Raw genomic sequence first — 13,078 nt, 5'->3', positions numbered from 1 at the left:
CGTGTCAAAAGCTTTGCTAAAGTCAAGAAACAATACATCCACTGCTTTCCCTTCATCCACAGAATCAGTAATCTCATCATAGAAGGCTATTAGATTAGTCAGGCATGACCTACCCTTGGTGAATCCATGCTGACTGTTTCTGATCACTTTCCTCTCGTGTAAGTGCTTCAGGATTGATTCCTTGAGGACCTGCTCCATGATTTTTCTGGGGACTGAGGTGAGGCTGACTGGCCTGTAGTTCCCAGGATCCTCCTTCAGTATTTGTGTACAAGTTTGATTTAGCACTATACAGCTTGCACTCTGAACACAATTGTTCTAAATCAATTATCAGAGAATGCATAACTACATGCAGAATGAAGGAGCTTTCAGACACTAATAAGAGACCATGACTTTACAAGAAATGGTTTAGGATTATTTGCCAGGAAAGTGTGCCTATTTGTACTTTGATTTTAGCTATATGCTAGGGTACACCAGAGCTTGATGTGTTTAATATTAAAAAAAAAGTTATTGAGCAGCACAGTGATGGTTATGACAGACAGCATTCCTTTTAGCATATGACATTTAATAAAGTTGTATTAATCTCATCCTAAGACAGACACTAGCCAGAAAGGGGGGGAAAAAAAGAAAAAAGAAGCTTTGTGACATGTCTGATTGCTACAGAGAAAATTTAAGATTGTGATGTTTGCTACAATTTAGATCAACTGGAAAGAGAACCAAACTCCCCCCCTTCACTATGCAGTATTGAAGCCAGAGTTCAATAGTAAACTTGTTTGTAATCCTCAGGGCTGCTCAGCCAAGAGAAATCCTTAGACTTTATTTATTCAGGATCATTTGTACATAATCAACTACATCTGCAAAGTCTACTTTATTCTACAAGACAGTTTCCCTACCATTAGTGAAACCCTGGTTTAGAATGTTTGCTTTACATAATTGATATATTAAAACATGGAATGCTTGTAGAGTTGTGGCACTGTATGGCATCTACACAGGACATCCTTCAAAAGCTACGATTAGGGAGCCTCCTAGCTTATCAGCAATGCAAGCTCGGTTAAGGTCCTCTGGCCCATTTGCTTGACATTCGTGCTTTATGCCTAGAAGAAAGGCAAAAAATTCAGTGATTCACGAGTTCCCATATGCTAGTAATTCTCATTAGAAACTTGCATCTGTAGCCAAGAGTGTTTGATCAGGTAGTCCAACAATTCACAGGAATTCAAGCACATGGCGGTCCAGTCTAGAAGTCCAAGAGCCCAAAGGATTTAGGTGCTCAAGTGCCATTGAATTTCAGTGGGAGTTGAGTACTTAGTGATGTGCAAGCATTGATGATTGAGGCATCTGGATATGTTATGGTATTGGATACTTGAACTGGATGTGTATGTTTTGGTCTTCCTAGTTGCAGATTCTGCTGGAGTGAAGCTGGGAGTTTCAGCATTATAAAAAACCCACTGAAGTGGCATGGGACCTGTGATGTGTGCAGCTGAAGAGCCATGGCTTAGTTAACAGGGAAGCCATGCGCACGGAGAGGGAAAATGCAGTTCTACTGCACGTGCAATTCAGACACTTTTTTGCCATGTTGTGTTTTAATCATGTGTCAAGAAGTTTCACTTGCTAAGTACTCATCTTCAACTGGTACTTCTAAATAGACACTAGTCAATTAGCAACAGCTAAGTCCTGTGGGTCAGCAGTTCTATGGTGCAAGAGATTTAATTGGGCCAAGTCAGAAAGTGTTGCCCGTATTACGTACCTTGAAATTTCTTTTTGATGGCATCCTTAGAGCTTGCATAGATCATCTTACTTTTGAGAGGCGCTTGGTCTGGTGCCCTAGTTGGACATACCAAGAGGAAAGTTGTTAAGACGATGATATTCAACATATCAGAATCTAAGACCTACAGACTCAGGTGACAAGCAGTGGCCCTACAAGTTTACGAACACTTGACACCCCATCCTAAACTGCATGCAATATCTTGGACCAGATGAGTGTGTCACCACATTTCAGCATCTTACACATTAATGGAGACCCTGTGTACAGGCCAGGCATTGCAGGTAGGTATGTACGTACATTGTGCAAGCAAAGAGACCAAGTCACACATAAGCCACATTTCCAGCTTACCACAGGATGAACATCAACTCCTCTTTTTTTGATTCCTTTGTTTCAAAGCTTGCATCGTACAAGGCATAACGGCAATCCTTTTCAGGGAGCATCTGCACAAACTGCTTGAAAGGATCAGAAACTGTTACGCCAATATCTCCCACGAGGATTTCTTTGCCTTCTTCCACAACAATGCACTTCTGGTCTTCACTGAGACAGAATAAAACTGCCTTCTTCCTTTTCTTGATTTCCCCAGGTGTGGAGCACTTACGAACTTTCATGTCATAGAAGATACGGCATACTTCATCAGCCACTTGTACTCCTGATGCCTATGACAGAAAGAGTTAAGTCAATTTCAGTCCTGGACTATGCACTTTATATAGCTACTGTATAACAGCCTAATGCATTAGGCCGATAAGACTAAAAGACAAGCAATATTTCCTAGAGTATTAAAGGCTTGGAGTGGCAGATGCAGAAAGCCTGAAACAGTTAACACCAGAAGTTGATATAGGAAAGACAGGGTCTAAGTCTCCCATTCTGGCTACGGTTAGTTTTTAAAATTATAGTTCCTAATGCACATAAGTTCTGTTTTTGAAAAGTGACTGATGGGGAAGGAAGATCCTACTTGCATTGAAGGTCTTTCTACTGAGAAACAGGAACTTGTAGCTCCAGAGGTCTGTTTAACTGACAGTCTTGAAGTGAATGCCTAAGTCTGATTTTCTTGAAACCCCACAAGTAGCTTTTACCTGGCAGTCATTTTGAGACAGCATTCTTTAGTTATTTGACAAGTCTCAACTTGCCACTATTTTGGCTAGCCATTTCCAGCCTACAGGAAAGTAAAGCAGTGCTATCAGATTCTACATATACAGCCACATGTATGTGTGGTTCAGGTTTAGAAGTTTAGAAGTTCTGGAGCAAGACTTGTTTATGAAAAATGCTGGGTTTTAGGCTCAAGATCTGACTAGAGTGAGTGACAAGTCTGTGCTGAAGTTACTCAAAGAAAATGTCATGCTTTTATTAAAGGGTTAGATCTCTGGAAACTGCTTGATAAGTTTCCTAGTTCTGGTTTGCTGCTGGCTCTTAGGTTTCTATTATGTAGTCAAAATTCCCCATTGGATTATTTTAACTCTTATATGGCCCATCTATGCCAGCCACATCAGGGCCCCCCCACATATAAGCTAAGAGGGAATAAAAGGAACTGCATAAAAAACAAACAGAATAAAAGCCCGTTGCTCCTTCAGTTCTGAAGGATAGCTGGGGTTATCCCTACTGTTATATATATATACACTCTGTGCAGATGTGTGGCCCTGACCGCTCCAGGTTTGTGCATCTGGGCATACTTCTCTCAAGAAAGGATGATCCACACTGGCAACTGAGGTATTCCCACATAGGTATAATTTAGGCTAGATCAGTATAAAATGACTGGATTAGACTGAAGCATGTCTACCAATCTGTTCAAAATGTTACATGCTTCAGTGTAATGAGCCTGCTATATTTGCGCGTTAAACCTCTTCATCCTTGTAATGATTTGAGAGACCTGTTCACACATCCGAGTTCAGCACATGCGAGTGCCCTTTGATTATTACAGTGCCCTTGGTACACTGCAATATTACACCACATTGGTAACACTGACTTAGGTACTCACAATCAGGTGCAGCTAGCATTATAAAGCAGTTGATTAACATTTAGGACTGACATTAGAGAAACATTTCTTTGGTAAGCATTTGACAGCCCTGTTTATCTAGAGTATTGCCACTTGTTTTTAGGGGTCTTTCACAGCAAGAGGAGAGAAAAATATTGTTTACAGACATGATAGTTCAATTGTAGCACTATGGAAGTCATTAGGGGACTCCATGTGCAGTGTTTAAAATCACTGGTACCAGCTTAGACTGATTTCAGTTTGGTTCCCATTTAAGTCAGTTACTCTAATGTGACTAACATGGCACCTTCTTACTCATATCTGCTTCAGGTGTGTATTTTAAGTCTTCTTTAATGAGGTATTCTTGCAAAGGAAGAAACATAGAGCCATGCTGTCTGTGGCTTTGCACTAAGTTGTTTGCACAGTTCTAATCTGTTAGAATGCATCTGTGTAAGCCTATACTGATGAAGTAGAGTTGCCTGGTTGTCACCAGGAGCATGATTTGAAGACCTCAGAGGTGAAAGGCTGCAGAACGTTTTTTTGCACTGAAGTACGAACAAAAAAAACCAAACTTGCCTTTCAGATGCCAGATTGAATCTGCAAGGCTAGCAGTAAGAAGAAGTACATATGATAGGGAAATAGAGCCCTGCTTTTCAGCAAAAAGAACAGCCTTTAAGGATTTAACTTGACCCCCTTGCCCCCCCCCCCCCCCAAAAAAAACCAAAACAAAAAAAACCAAGAAAATGAGTTGACTCAAGCTACTCAGTTACTAAACTGTAGTCTCACTGAATACATATTAATTCCCTTGTTCAGACATCTGCCATGTTGGTAGATGCCATCTGAAATTTGGCTCATTCCCTGTAGCTAGGATTTCTTTACATGGAACCTGAAGTGCCATCCTGAGATCAGGATTTATAGATAAACCACCTAGAAGTGGGCAACTGAATCTGTTTCAGGATTGTCTACCATGTAAAAATTAGAGTAGGCGGTTACACTTCCAGTTAAAGTTGCTACAATATTTAGAACTTGTGGCCTATGAAATTTGAACTAGACAGACCATACTCTTCATTTCCTACATTACATATGGAAATGGCAAAAGCCATATGGCTTTTCTTATGAACCCTCAACCTTGGCACCTGCTCCCACACTGACCTGCTTTCCTAAACCCAGACCTGCTAGTGATTTTACTGCTATCACTTTGGATAAAAAAGTCAACCTCAGAAGACCAGCAAAAAGCTAGAGTAGTGCTGAGAGTCAACAATACCGCCAAGAGCGATTGTGTAGAGCCAGTAATTCATCTTGAGGCAGGAAACTTCTTGTTTCCTTACAAAGAAATCTAATACTTTGGCAAGTTATTTAAGATTCAAAAAGGGTTAAGAGGGTTCAATTTGGGAACTCAAGTTGAACAACAAGTGATGTTGAATGGCTCTCTCCTAGAGGATGTAAGCTTTGCACCAGCCAAAGGGGCTGGGTAAGTGTTCTTTAAAGAAGACAGCCAGTTTTAATTGCAGTATGAAGCTACAGTTCTGTCTAGGAAAGCACATGCAGATTACCGCAATGGGGCTTACCACTTCCTTGGCCCCAATCAGACCTCTGCACATCTTTTTAGTTACTTAAAACATCTTGTAACTGAGTTTTCCCAGTCTCCAGGACAATGGATTCTTTGGAGGAGAAATATTCCACCTCCTCATACAAAGTTACAGGTACTTAACCAATGGCCCAAGATTTGGAACACTGATCTTCCATAGCTGCTCACTACCAGTGAGCAGGTCAGAGGAGTGCATATTGCACACATCACTATTTATGCTGTCTTGACTTGGCAAACGAAATGGAGCGATACTACTGTTAACACTGCAGGACTAGTGAAAAAAACTCCACTCTATTCCATCTTGGGCATGAAAATTGTTAGCCAAGTTCTAGACTTATGGCTGCTTATTTAAAATGCTATGCTGCTGGTACTTTTGTGGGTGGCAAGGTGAGGCCACCACTGGAATATATTCTGATTTAGCATACGACTAAGACAAATTTTGACTCAGGTGATTCCCAGAACAAAGACCAGAGAGAGGCCTGAGTCCAGCCTGATCTGTTTCTACAGGTGCCCAATGCAAGGGCTCTCAAGCCTGTTAAAGCATTTGAAACCCCCTCCCCACCTTACTAGCAACCCTACTAGAAGGGAGGAAAAGAAAGACAAACCATCTTCCATTACAAGGGTGGAAGAACCTAGGAGAGAGGGGGCCAGGTGGTAAAAATGCAAGAAGTAGGAGACACAGGAAGAGTACAGAGTTCTTTAAAAAGGATAAAATTCTATATTGGTTAGGAATAGATTCCCAATACTAATTTCCATGCAACACAGATGTTATAATGGAAAGTGTGAAGGGAAACATGTCTCATGGGCTGCTATTAAATAGTGCAATAGTTCCCAAGCTGCAGGTTGGGAGTGAGGTGTCATGAGACAAGGGGAAAAAAATTGCAAGAAATCAGAGTAAACAACTCTCACAGCAGCAAGGCAGTGCCAGCTGCTACTGGATCAACAAAGCACTCACAGCAGCAGCTGGACAGCGAGGCAGCATCGACTGCTACCAGAGCAATAGGAGCACTCTCCCAACAGCATGCCTTCTACGGCCAGGAGCAGGTCACACAAGTGGAGGTGGAGGATGCAGGAGCAACATGCTGAAATGGGAGGGAAGGGAGGAGAATACCTCCCTTTTCCAGCAGACAGGCTAGTGGACCAAATAAAGTGATCTGATAAGCTACATGCGCCTCTCAAGCCACCAGCTACCCATCCCCTTTTTGGTCTGGTACTCTGAGCCCCCCCAGAGACGGGCCCGGCACAAGTGCTTTACATACACATTGGTTAATCCAGGCTTGGCTGCCCATGCAGAGTTTTCAAAGTAGACTGTTCATTTGTGCAAGGCCAACCTGAATACAGAGTTCCAGGCGTGGGCCCAAAGGGAACTGTGGCATGAAAGTTTGCGAGTCCTTGCAACACCAGCCCGTACACCTGTCTAGACTACTGCAGGCACATGGGGTCTGCTAATGTACAAGAGATTCAGTAAATGCCAAGTAAGAATGCATGACAGTGATGCAGCCAATTTCTCATCTTTTTTCCATGTGGAGCACTTTTCCCACACCTTACAAACTGATGCTCTGATGTCTTGTGCTAGAGGAATGCCTTACCTAAACACCACTATGTACTAAAAGCAAGAAACCCTTTCCTTCTAAAAAGCCTCCCTTCTGTCCTCCGTGCCCCATCTTGATGGATGCAGGTAAAGGCTGTACACAACAGCCATGTCAGCTTCCCACATTTTGCTTTCTTTAATTATGTTCAAAAGAAGTGCCCTAAAACCTTGCACAAAATCTAAACCAGTTATTCCTTTAGTCCAGTTTTGACATTAGAGAGGCCCCTGCAAGTTGCCACCAAAACCTATGCATTTCTGTAATATTAGAATTTGGAAAGAAAGTTTGCATTTGGAAAGCAAGTTCAAGATAGGATGCACATACCAGACATCTGGCAGACTGGATTTACAGCACAATTCTGCATTCCATTGTGTCCAAAGTTGCATTGAAGCTAGTGCTTCCCAACAAAACCCTGGGCTATGAACCTTAGGGTTTTCCTTTAGTAAAGGATTTTTATGCCCCCCGGCAAAAAAAAAAAAAAAAAAAAAAAAAAAGACTAAGCTTCTTGGAGTTTTGCACAAAGTAAATTTTGGAGGGGTGGGGAGAGAAGGTGTGCGGGCACATGAAGGAGGAGGAAGAGACCAGCATGGATAATATGCAGGTTCTCTTCCTCCAAGCCCAGCAGTCTAGAACCAAAAGCCATAATACCAGTGTTAAGTTTACATATGGTAAACCAGTTCAACGGGTTACATTATTCTTGAGACCTGGGTCTTAAAGCAAAATCTTACATCATTCACGAGCTACATTAACTGTATGCATGTGTTCTAAGCAATCCATATCCACCTAATTAAGTGAAAACATTTGTTTCTTGGGAAAAAAGATTCAGTTCTTATGTAAGTTCAGTTGGATGCAGAGCCTGAAAGCTACATTCCTCAAGCATGCCTAGCCAAATATAGAAGGAATGAGTAGTGACTCTAGAACTTTGCACTTCAGTCTAATAAAAGGATTGCTAGACAGAATGCAGTTAATTCCCTACTTCCAATTGAACTCAATGTCCTCTCCCTCCACACAAAACTGGGGACCCATTACACTGAAAACACAACTTCATTTTTGTTGTGTGACACTTACATCAGACCCAGGAATCACCGATTTGTCACAGCACCTCTTTGAGAGCTGGTCAAATTTTCCTTAGTCAGTAACCATGTGGCGGAAGTGAACATTCCTTTTGTGAAGAACTGGGCAGTGAAGCTAGGTTTACTTGTTTCCCGTATGCTGCTGTGCAACACCCTAGGATGTCCTTTGCACAGAAAGCTGGAAGGCAGGAGCTATGGACAAACAAGCTGATGGAGGCTGTGATCAGCTGATTTGGGGAAGACTACCTTGTATCAAGTCAGGCCCTTGAAAGGTTAGAACATGATTAAATAGTGACAAAAGTCTGCACAAAATATGTTAAGTAGTTGGTTATAAATTTATAAGTTGTAGTATAGGCAGGATCTCAGACAGCAATACCGCAGACAACTGTTCCTACACAGTGCAGGAAGGTCCCCTGTTGCAGAAATTTAGACTAAGATCTGATTTGTTTTGCATATCACATTTGAGATATCTGACATTTACTGCTAGGTTTCAGAGTAGCAGCTGTGTCAGTCTGTATTCGCAAAAAGAAAAGGCGTATTAGTGGCACCTTAGAGGCTAACCAATTTGAGCATAAGCTTTCGTGAGCTACAGCTCACTTCATTGGATCTTATTTACTGCTAGTGTGTCAGAGACCATTTACAAGTCAAAGCAATACAGAAGTTTTTCCGCATATCACATCCTAGCCTGGCTGCCATGATTTGCCTATCAAATAAGTCATTTTGTATTAACCTAGTTTCTTTCCAAACCAGAGTCAAGACTCCATCCAGCCTTTTGTCTACCAATAAGAGACCTTACTAGCTAGACAGAGGCAGAAATAGTTGCAACAGAAACCCTTCCCTCTGAATTCCTGGAGTTCCTTCCATCACTCCTAGCTGAAGGAATACATTTCCATCAGTTGGATCATGAGGTCATTCCCTGAAGGTGGTCACAGATTGTATGGCATATCTCCACTACTCACTGGTGTGAAGTAATCCCAGCCCATGCCAGAGAAAAATGGAAATTGTGCCACCCAAAAATGGGTGTAGAGAAGAATGCTGTTGGAGAGTTGGTACAAGTGCCAGTACTGCTCTCTGGAAGAGGATGCAGGTAGAAGAATGATTTAGGGCTTTTAAAAGAAGTTAGGCTTCACCTTAGTGTAGTCTGCAGGCCTCTGCTGCTCATGAGGAGGAAGTTCTGTCTGAACTGTCCCTGGTAGCTAAAAAGATTGCCTTGGTAGCAGATTTATAGATACCCAGGGATTTTGGTGTGACCCTGGAAACTTTTAGGGTATGTAACAACTCATATGAAGGGAGTAAGAGATATGGTCCTTTAAAGGTCTCCCCCTTTCAGTTATTTGAATTTCTCTGAAACCCTGAGGATTGTAACCAGGATGCCCTTTCATGGTGATAGCTGGAGAGAGACACAAGACTGCTGCATCAGAGACATCCAAGGCTACTAGGAGCAAAGTTCTGGCTACTAGTTGCCTCAAGTAAACCCCAGCTTCCTGTGGGAGCTTGTCAATGAATCATGATACTCTGGAGTGTACGCAAGGACATGCAGAGTGCATGTCTAGTCCCAACACACAGCAGGTCAAAAGCTTCCTATCACATGATGTCAGTAAATCACAAAGTAGCCCACAAAGAAAAAAGTCTAAGGTAATCTTGACAGAATTATGTTTATTTAAAAGCCATTGTTGATCACAATTTTTTTTTAAAAAAACACAGTTGTAGGAAATATGGGGCTCAGAATAAAGTTATGGCAGATGTGGAGTTCAAAAAGTAAGCTTTATTGACGTTAACACAATCACATAAATATTTGTTAAGGTTTTGGTTGCACTTTTCCCCTCACCTCCTTATCTACACACTCCCTGTCCATGGGCAAATAATATATTTGATTTAAGAATAAAAATATTCTTAAATCAAACCAAGTTTGAGAAGCATTTCTCAATTTGCCTATCTGTAGATTTCAGTCAATGGAAGTATTTTTGCCCATTTCCATATACTAATAAAAACCTAATCTTTCCAAGCCTAGCTATTGGGATTATAGACTTTAAAACAAAAAACACACACCAAGGTACTCTGAAGGATGTTTTAATAGTGAGAAACGGTTTGAGGTCATTAGCCAAACGCATATAACATTCTCTGGTGAGTCAGTTCTGATTTTGAGACAGCCATTTCTATGACAACACAACATGCACACAGATTTCTAACTTCACTATAATATCAAATGAGAACAGAAACTAAGATTTGAGGAAGAATGCTCTTTAAATAGGTTTTATAAGTTACAGACTAGAGACTGTCTGGTTAAACATGGGCAAGTATTCTTTTGGATGACCTCTGAAGAAGTCTTTTGGCAAGCAGATGCTAGTTTTCTTTAAAAAAAATTAAATTAAATAGAAAGATTTCAACCAGACCTACAAGATCAAGTTTCATAGTGTGTTGTAAACTGAGTAACCTATATTCAGCTGAACCAGCAAATCAAGGTCTCAGTACAAGTTATCATCCCAACATATATGGTCTCCAACTAGCCTTTTCAGTATAAGCCTACTAGCCTTATTGGGGATCCAGGAAGTGGGCGGGCAAAGCCCGCCCACTGCTAAAGGATCCCCCCCAGCCTAAGGGGGGGTCCACAGGACCTGGAAAACCAAGTAATTACAGGGGACAACTAATGAACAACAGGGACAGGAATGCAGTCAAAGGGTCAAACAAAGGGAACCGGACGGGGACACCAAGCAGAGGACCCCGGACAGCACCCATTGCTCCTCAAAGGCGTCAAGGGAGTCAGTGGATGCCGCCCAGAGGAACTCTGCCCAGAGACGTGAACCGACGGAGGATCGGAAACAGGCCCCACAGTCACAGGAGACTCCATCGGCCAACCTCCTCACCCTGGTTTTATAGATGGCCACTTTAGCCAGGGCCAGGAGGAGGTGGACCAGAAGGCCCTGTGACTTAGAGGGCCCACGGACAGGGAGTGTCTAGATAAGGAGGTGAGGGGAAAAGTGCAACCAAAACCTTAACAAAATATTTGTGAGGAGCCGGAATAGGGGCTGCAGCCTGGCGCACTCTAGGTAGATGTGCGCCAGGGTTTGCCTCACACCACAAAAGGGGCAGGTGTCCGGGATTGGGGTGAATCCCGTGAAGGAGCCGCCAACTGATATCCCTGGCGGGCCTCGGGACTAAGGTGGAATATAGTAGGCAAGTCACAGCCTCGAAACTTTTTAAAGGTCTCCAGAACAGCCTTGTAAAATGCTGCTTAGCTAGTTATATGGGGAGAAAAGAGTTATTTTTTTTTTAAAACCGACAAGTAGGGTATTAGTTAACACCTCGCCAATAATGGGCCATTAGATTTTTGCCTGCAGCGCTTCAAGTTTATACAACTTGATCTTGAAATTCTTCGCCTTATTGGGCAATGACCTTTATCCTCACGGGAAAGCCAGATCCCGAAGTCAAGTTTTCACACGTACAGGATCAGTCGGTCGAAAGCAAATAAGCGACTGGACGCCTCCCGAGTCCGGCATCGTCTGAGCGCGGCTGGAGGCGTCCCCGCGGGCACCACGCAATCCTGCGGCACCAGCGAGCCCCCCGAGCCCGCCCCGGGAGGGAGGGGAGCCCGGCCGGCCAGCGCCGCCCGCCAGCAACCCCACGGCGCCCCTCCGCCCCGGGAACGGCTCCGGCCGCGCCCCGCCGGGGCAGGCCCCGCCCGCCAGGGGGACCCATCGCGCCGGCCCGGGAGACGCGGGGGCGCCGCCGCCAGACCTCCGGCTCCCTACGGCCGCCGCTCCGCCTCGGCCCCGGGGGCCGCCCGCGCCTCACGGCCCGGCGGGAAGGCCGGGTCCCAGCCGCGGCGCCTGGGAGGGGACACGCCCTGCGAGGCGGGGAGGGGAGCACGGCCGGCTGAGGATCCACGCGGAGCGGCAGGGAAATGACTCTGCACCCCCCCCGCACCGGCCGCGATGGACGCGCCGGCGCCAGCGCGTATAAAGGGGGGCGGGAGGTACCATCGGCTGAGGAGGGGGTCGCCGGGCCGGGGAGCGGAAGGCTGCATCGCCCCGGGCTCCGTGGCGGGCGGTACCATGCGGGGGGGGGGGGGGGGGGGAAGAGGTGGGGAGAAGCGATGGAAGGGGCCGGGATACGGCGGGTAGCCAGCGCTCAGCCCGAGTCCCCCGCGGGCGCTGCCCGGCTTCTCACCATGGTCTCGGCGGGGCTGGCGGGTCTCGAGTCCGGGGAGCGGCTGCCTCACTCGGTGCTGCTGGGCGAGGCGCGGGAACAGGAAAGAGCGAGGGAGAGGCGCGAGCCTGGCGGAAGCGCTGCCGACGTCACGCCGCCGTGCCTGGAGGAAACGGTTGCTGGCGGGGGGGGCAGCTCTGCTGGCAACGCTCGGACTCAGCCTGCTCTGCTTCCATCGCCCTGGGGGCGGGGCCCTTATATAGGGAGGAGGGGCCGCCGGGCTGCCCAATCAGACAGGGCGCTGCCAGGTGGGCTCAAGTGCCCGCCAGCCAATGGCAGGGCCGTTGGAGGGGGCTACGTGCTCCCAGGTGAGGCAGAGGCTGGGAGGGACTGAGGAGAGGCAGGCAGGCAGGCTGGGGCGGGGGAGGAGAGGTAGGGTGGAAGCAGGAAGGGAGGGGCAGGGTGGAAGCAGGCACGGGAGGGGGAGGAGAGGTAGGGTGGAAGCAGGCAGGGGAGGGGAGGCAGGGTGGAAGCAGGCAGGGGAGTGGGGTGGGAGGGGACGGGACGTAGGGTGGAAGCGGGGAGGGGCAGGCAGGGGTGGGAGGAGAGGTAGGGTGGAAGCAGGCAGGGGAGGGGGAGGGGAGGTAAAGTGGAAGCAGGCAGGGAGTGAGGCGAGCAGGGAGTGGGAGGCAAGGAGAGAAGGGGGAGGAGAGAAGGGGGGGAGAGAAGTGGGGAAAGGGGGAGGAGAGAAGGGGGGGGAGGAGGATCAGAGGAAAGATGAGGGAAGGAGCTCTCATTTTTACCTACTTTGGTGCGATTATAGCTAACCATCCCCTATTGGTTCAATCCACCAGATTCGCTGCGTGCTATAGGGAAACCCTGTGTATTTCTTCCTAGAGGTGACTCGGCAGCTGCCGAAGAAGCAGTAGCTCCACTGTATATGAGTCAGACGCAGGC

General features: G+C 45.9%; 1 protein-coding gene across 1 annotated transcript; it reads right to left on the bottom strand.

Annotated features, from left to right (window-relative positions):
• Positions 1 to 541: 541 nt before the first annotated feature.
• Positions 542 to 12,806, bottom strand: DSTN (destrin, actin depolymerizing factor). Its single transcript, XM_037896197.2, has 4 exons — positions 12,143 to 12,806; positions 2,108 to 2,415; positions 1,742 to 1,818; positions 542 to 1,091 (listed from the first exon to the last, which is right to left on the bottom strand). Exons 1-4 carry the CDS (start codon positions 12,143 to 12,145, stop codon positions 982 to 984), a joined length of 498 nt encoding a protein of 165 aa, XP_037752125.1. The 5' UTR covers positions 12,146 to 12,806; the 3' UTR covers positions 542 to 981.
• Between the last annotated feature and the right edge of the window lie 272 nt (positions 12,807 to 13,078).

Source organism: Chelonia mydas, chromosome 3 (genome assembly GCF_015237465.2).
Source record: "Chelonia mydas isolate rCheMyd1 chromosome 3, rCheMyd1.pri.v2, whole genome shotgun sequence".
Taxonomy (NCBI): domain Eukaryota; kingdom Metazoa; phylum Chordata; order Testudines; family Cheloniidae; genus Chelonia; species Chelonia mydas.
This window is presented reverse-complemented; position numbering and strand designations above follow the sequence as displayed.

Bases quoted from the DNA above. Each gene is read 5' to 3' on its own strand.
- DSTN (XM_037896197.2), bottom strand. The intron at 1,819-2,107 runs GTAAGCTGGAAA...ATGTCCAACTAG, and splicing joins GAGTTGATGTTCATCCTGTG to GGCACCAGACCAAGCGCCTC. The intron at 1,092-1,741 runs GTACGTAATACG...CCTTTCTTCTAG, and splicing joins CATCAAAAAGAAATTTCAAG to GCATAAAGCACGAATGTCAA.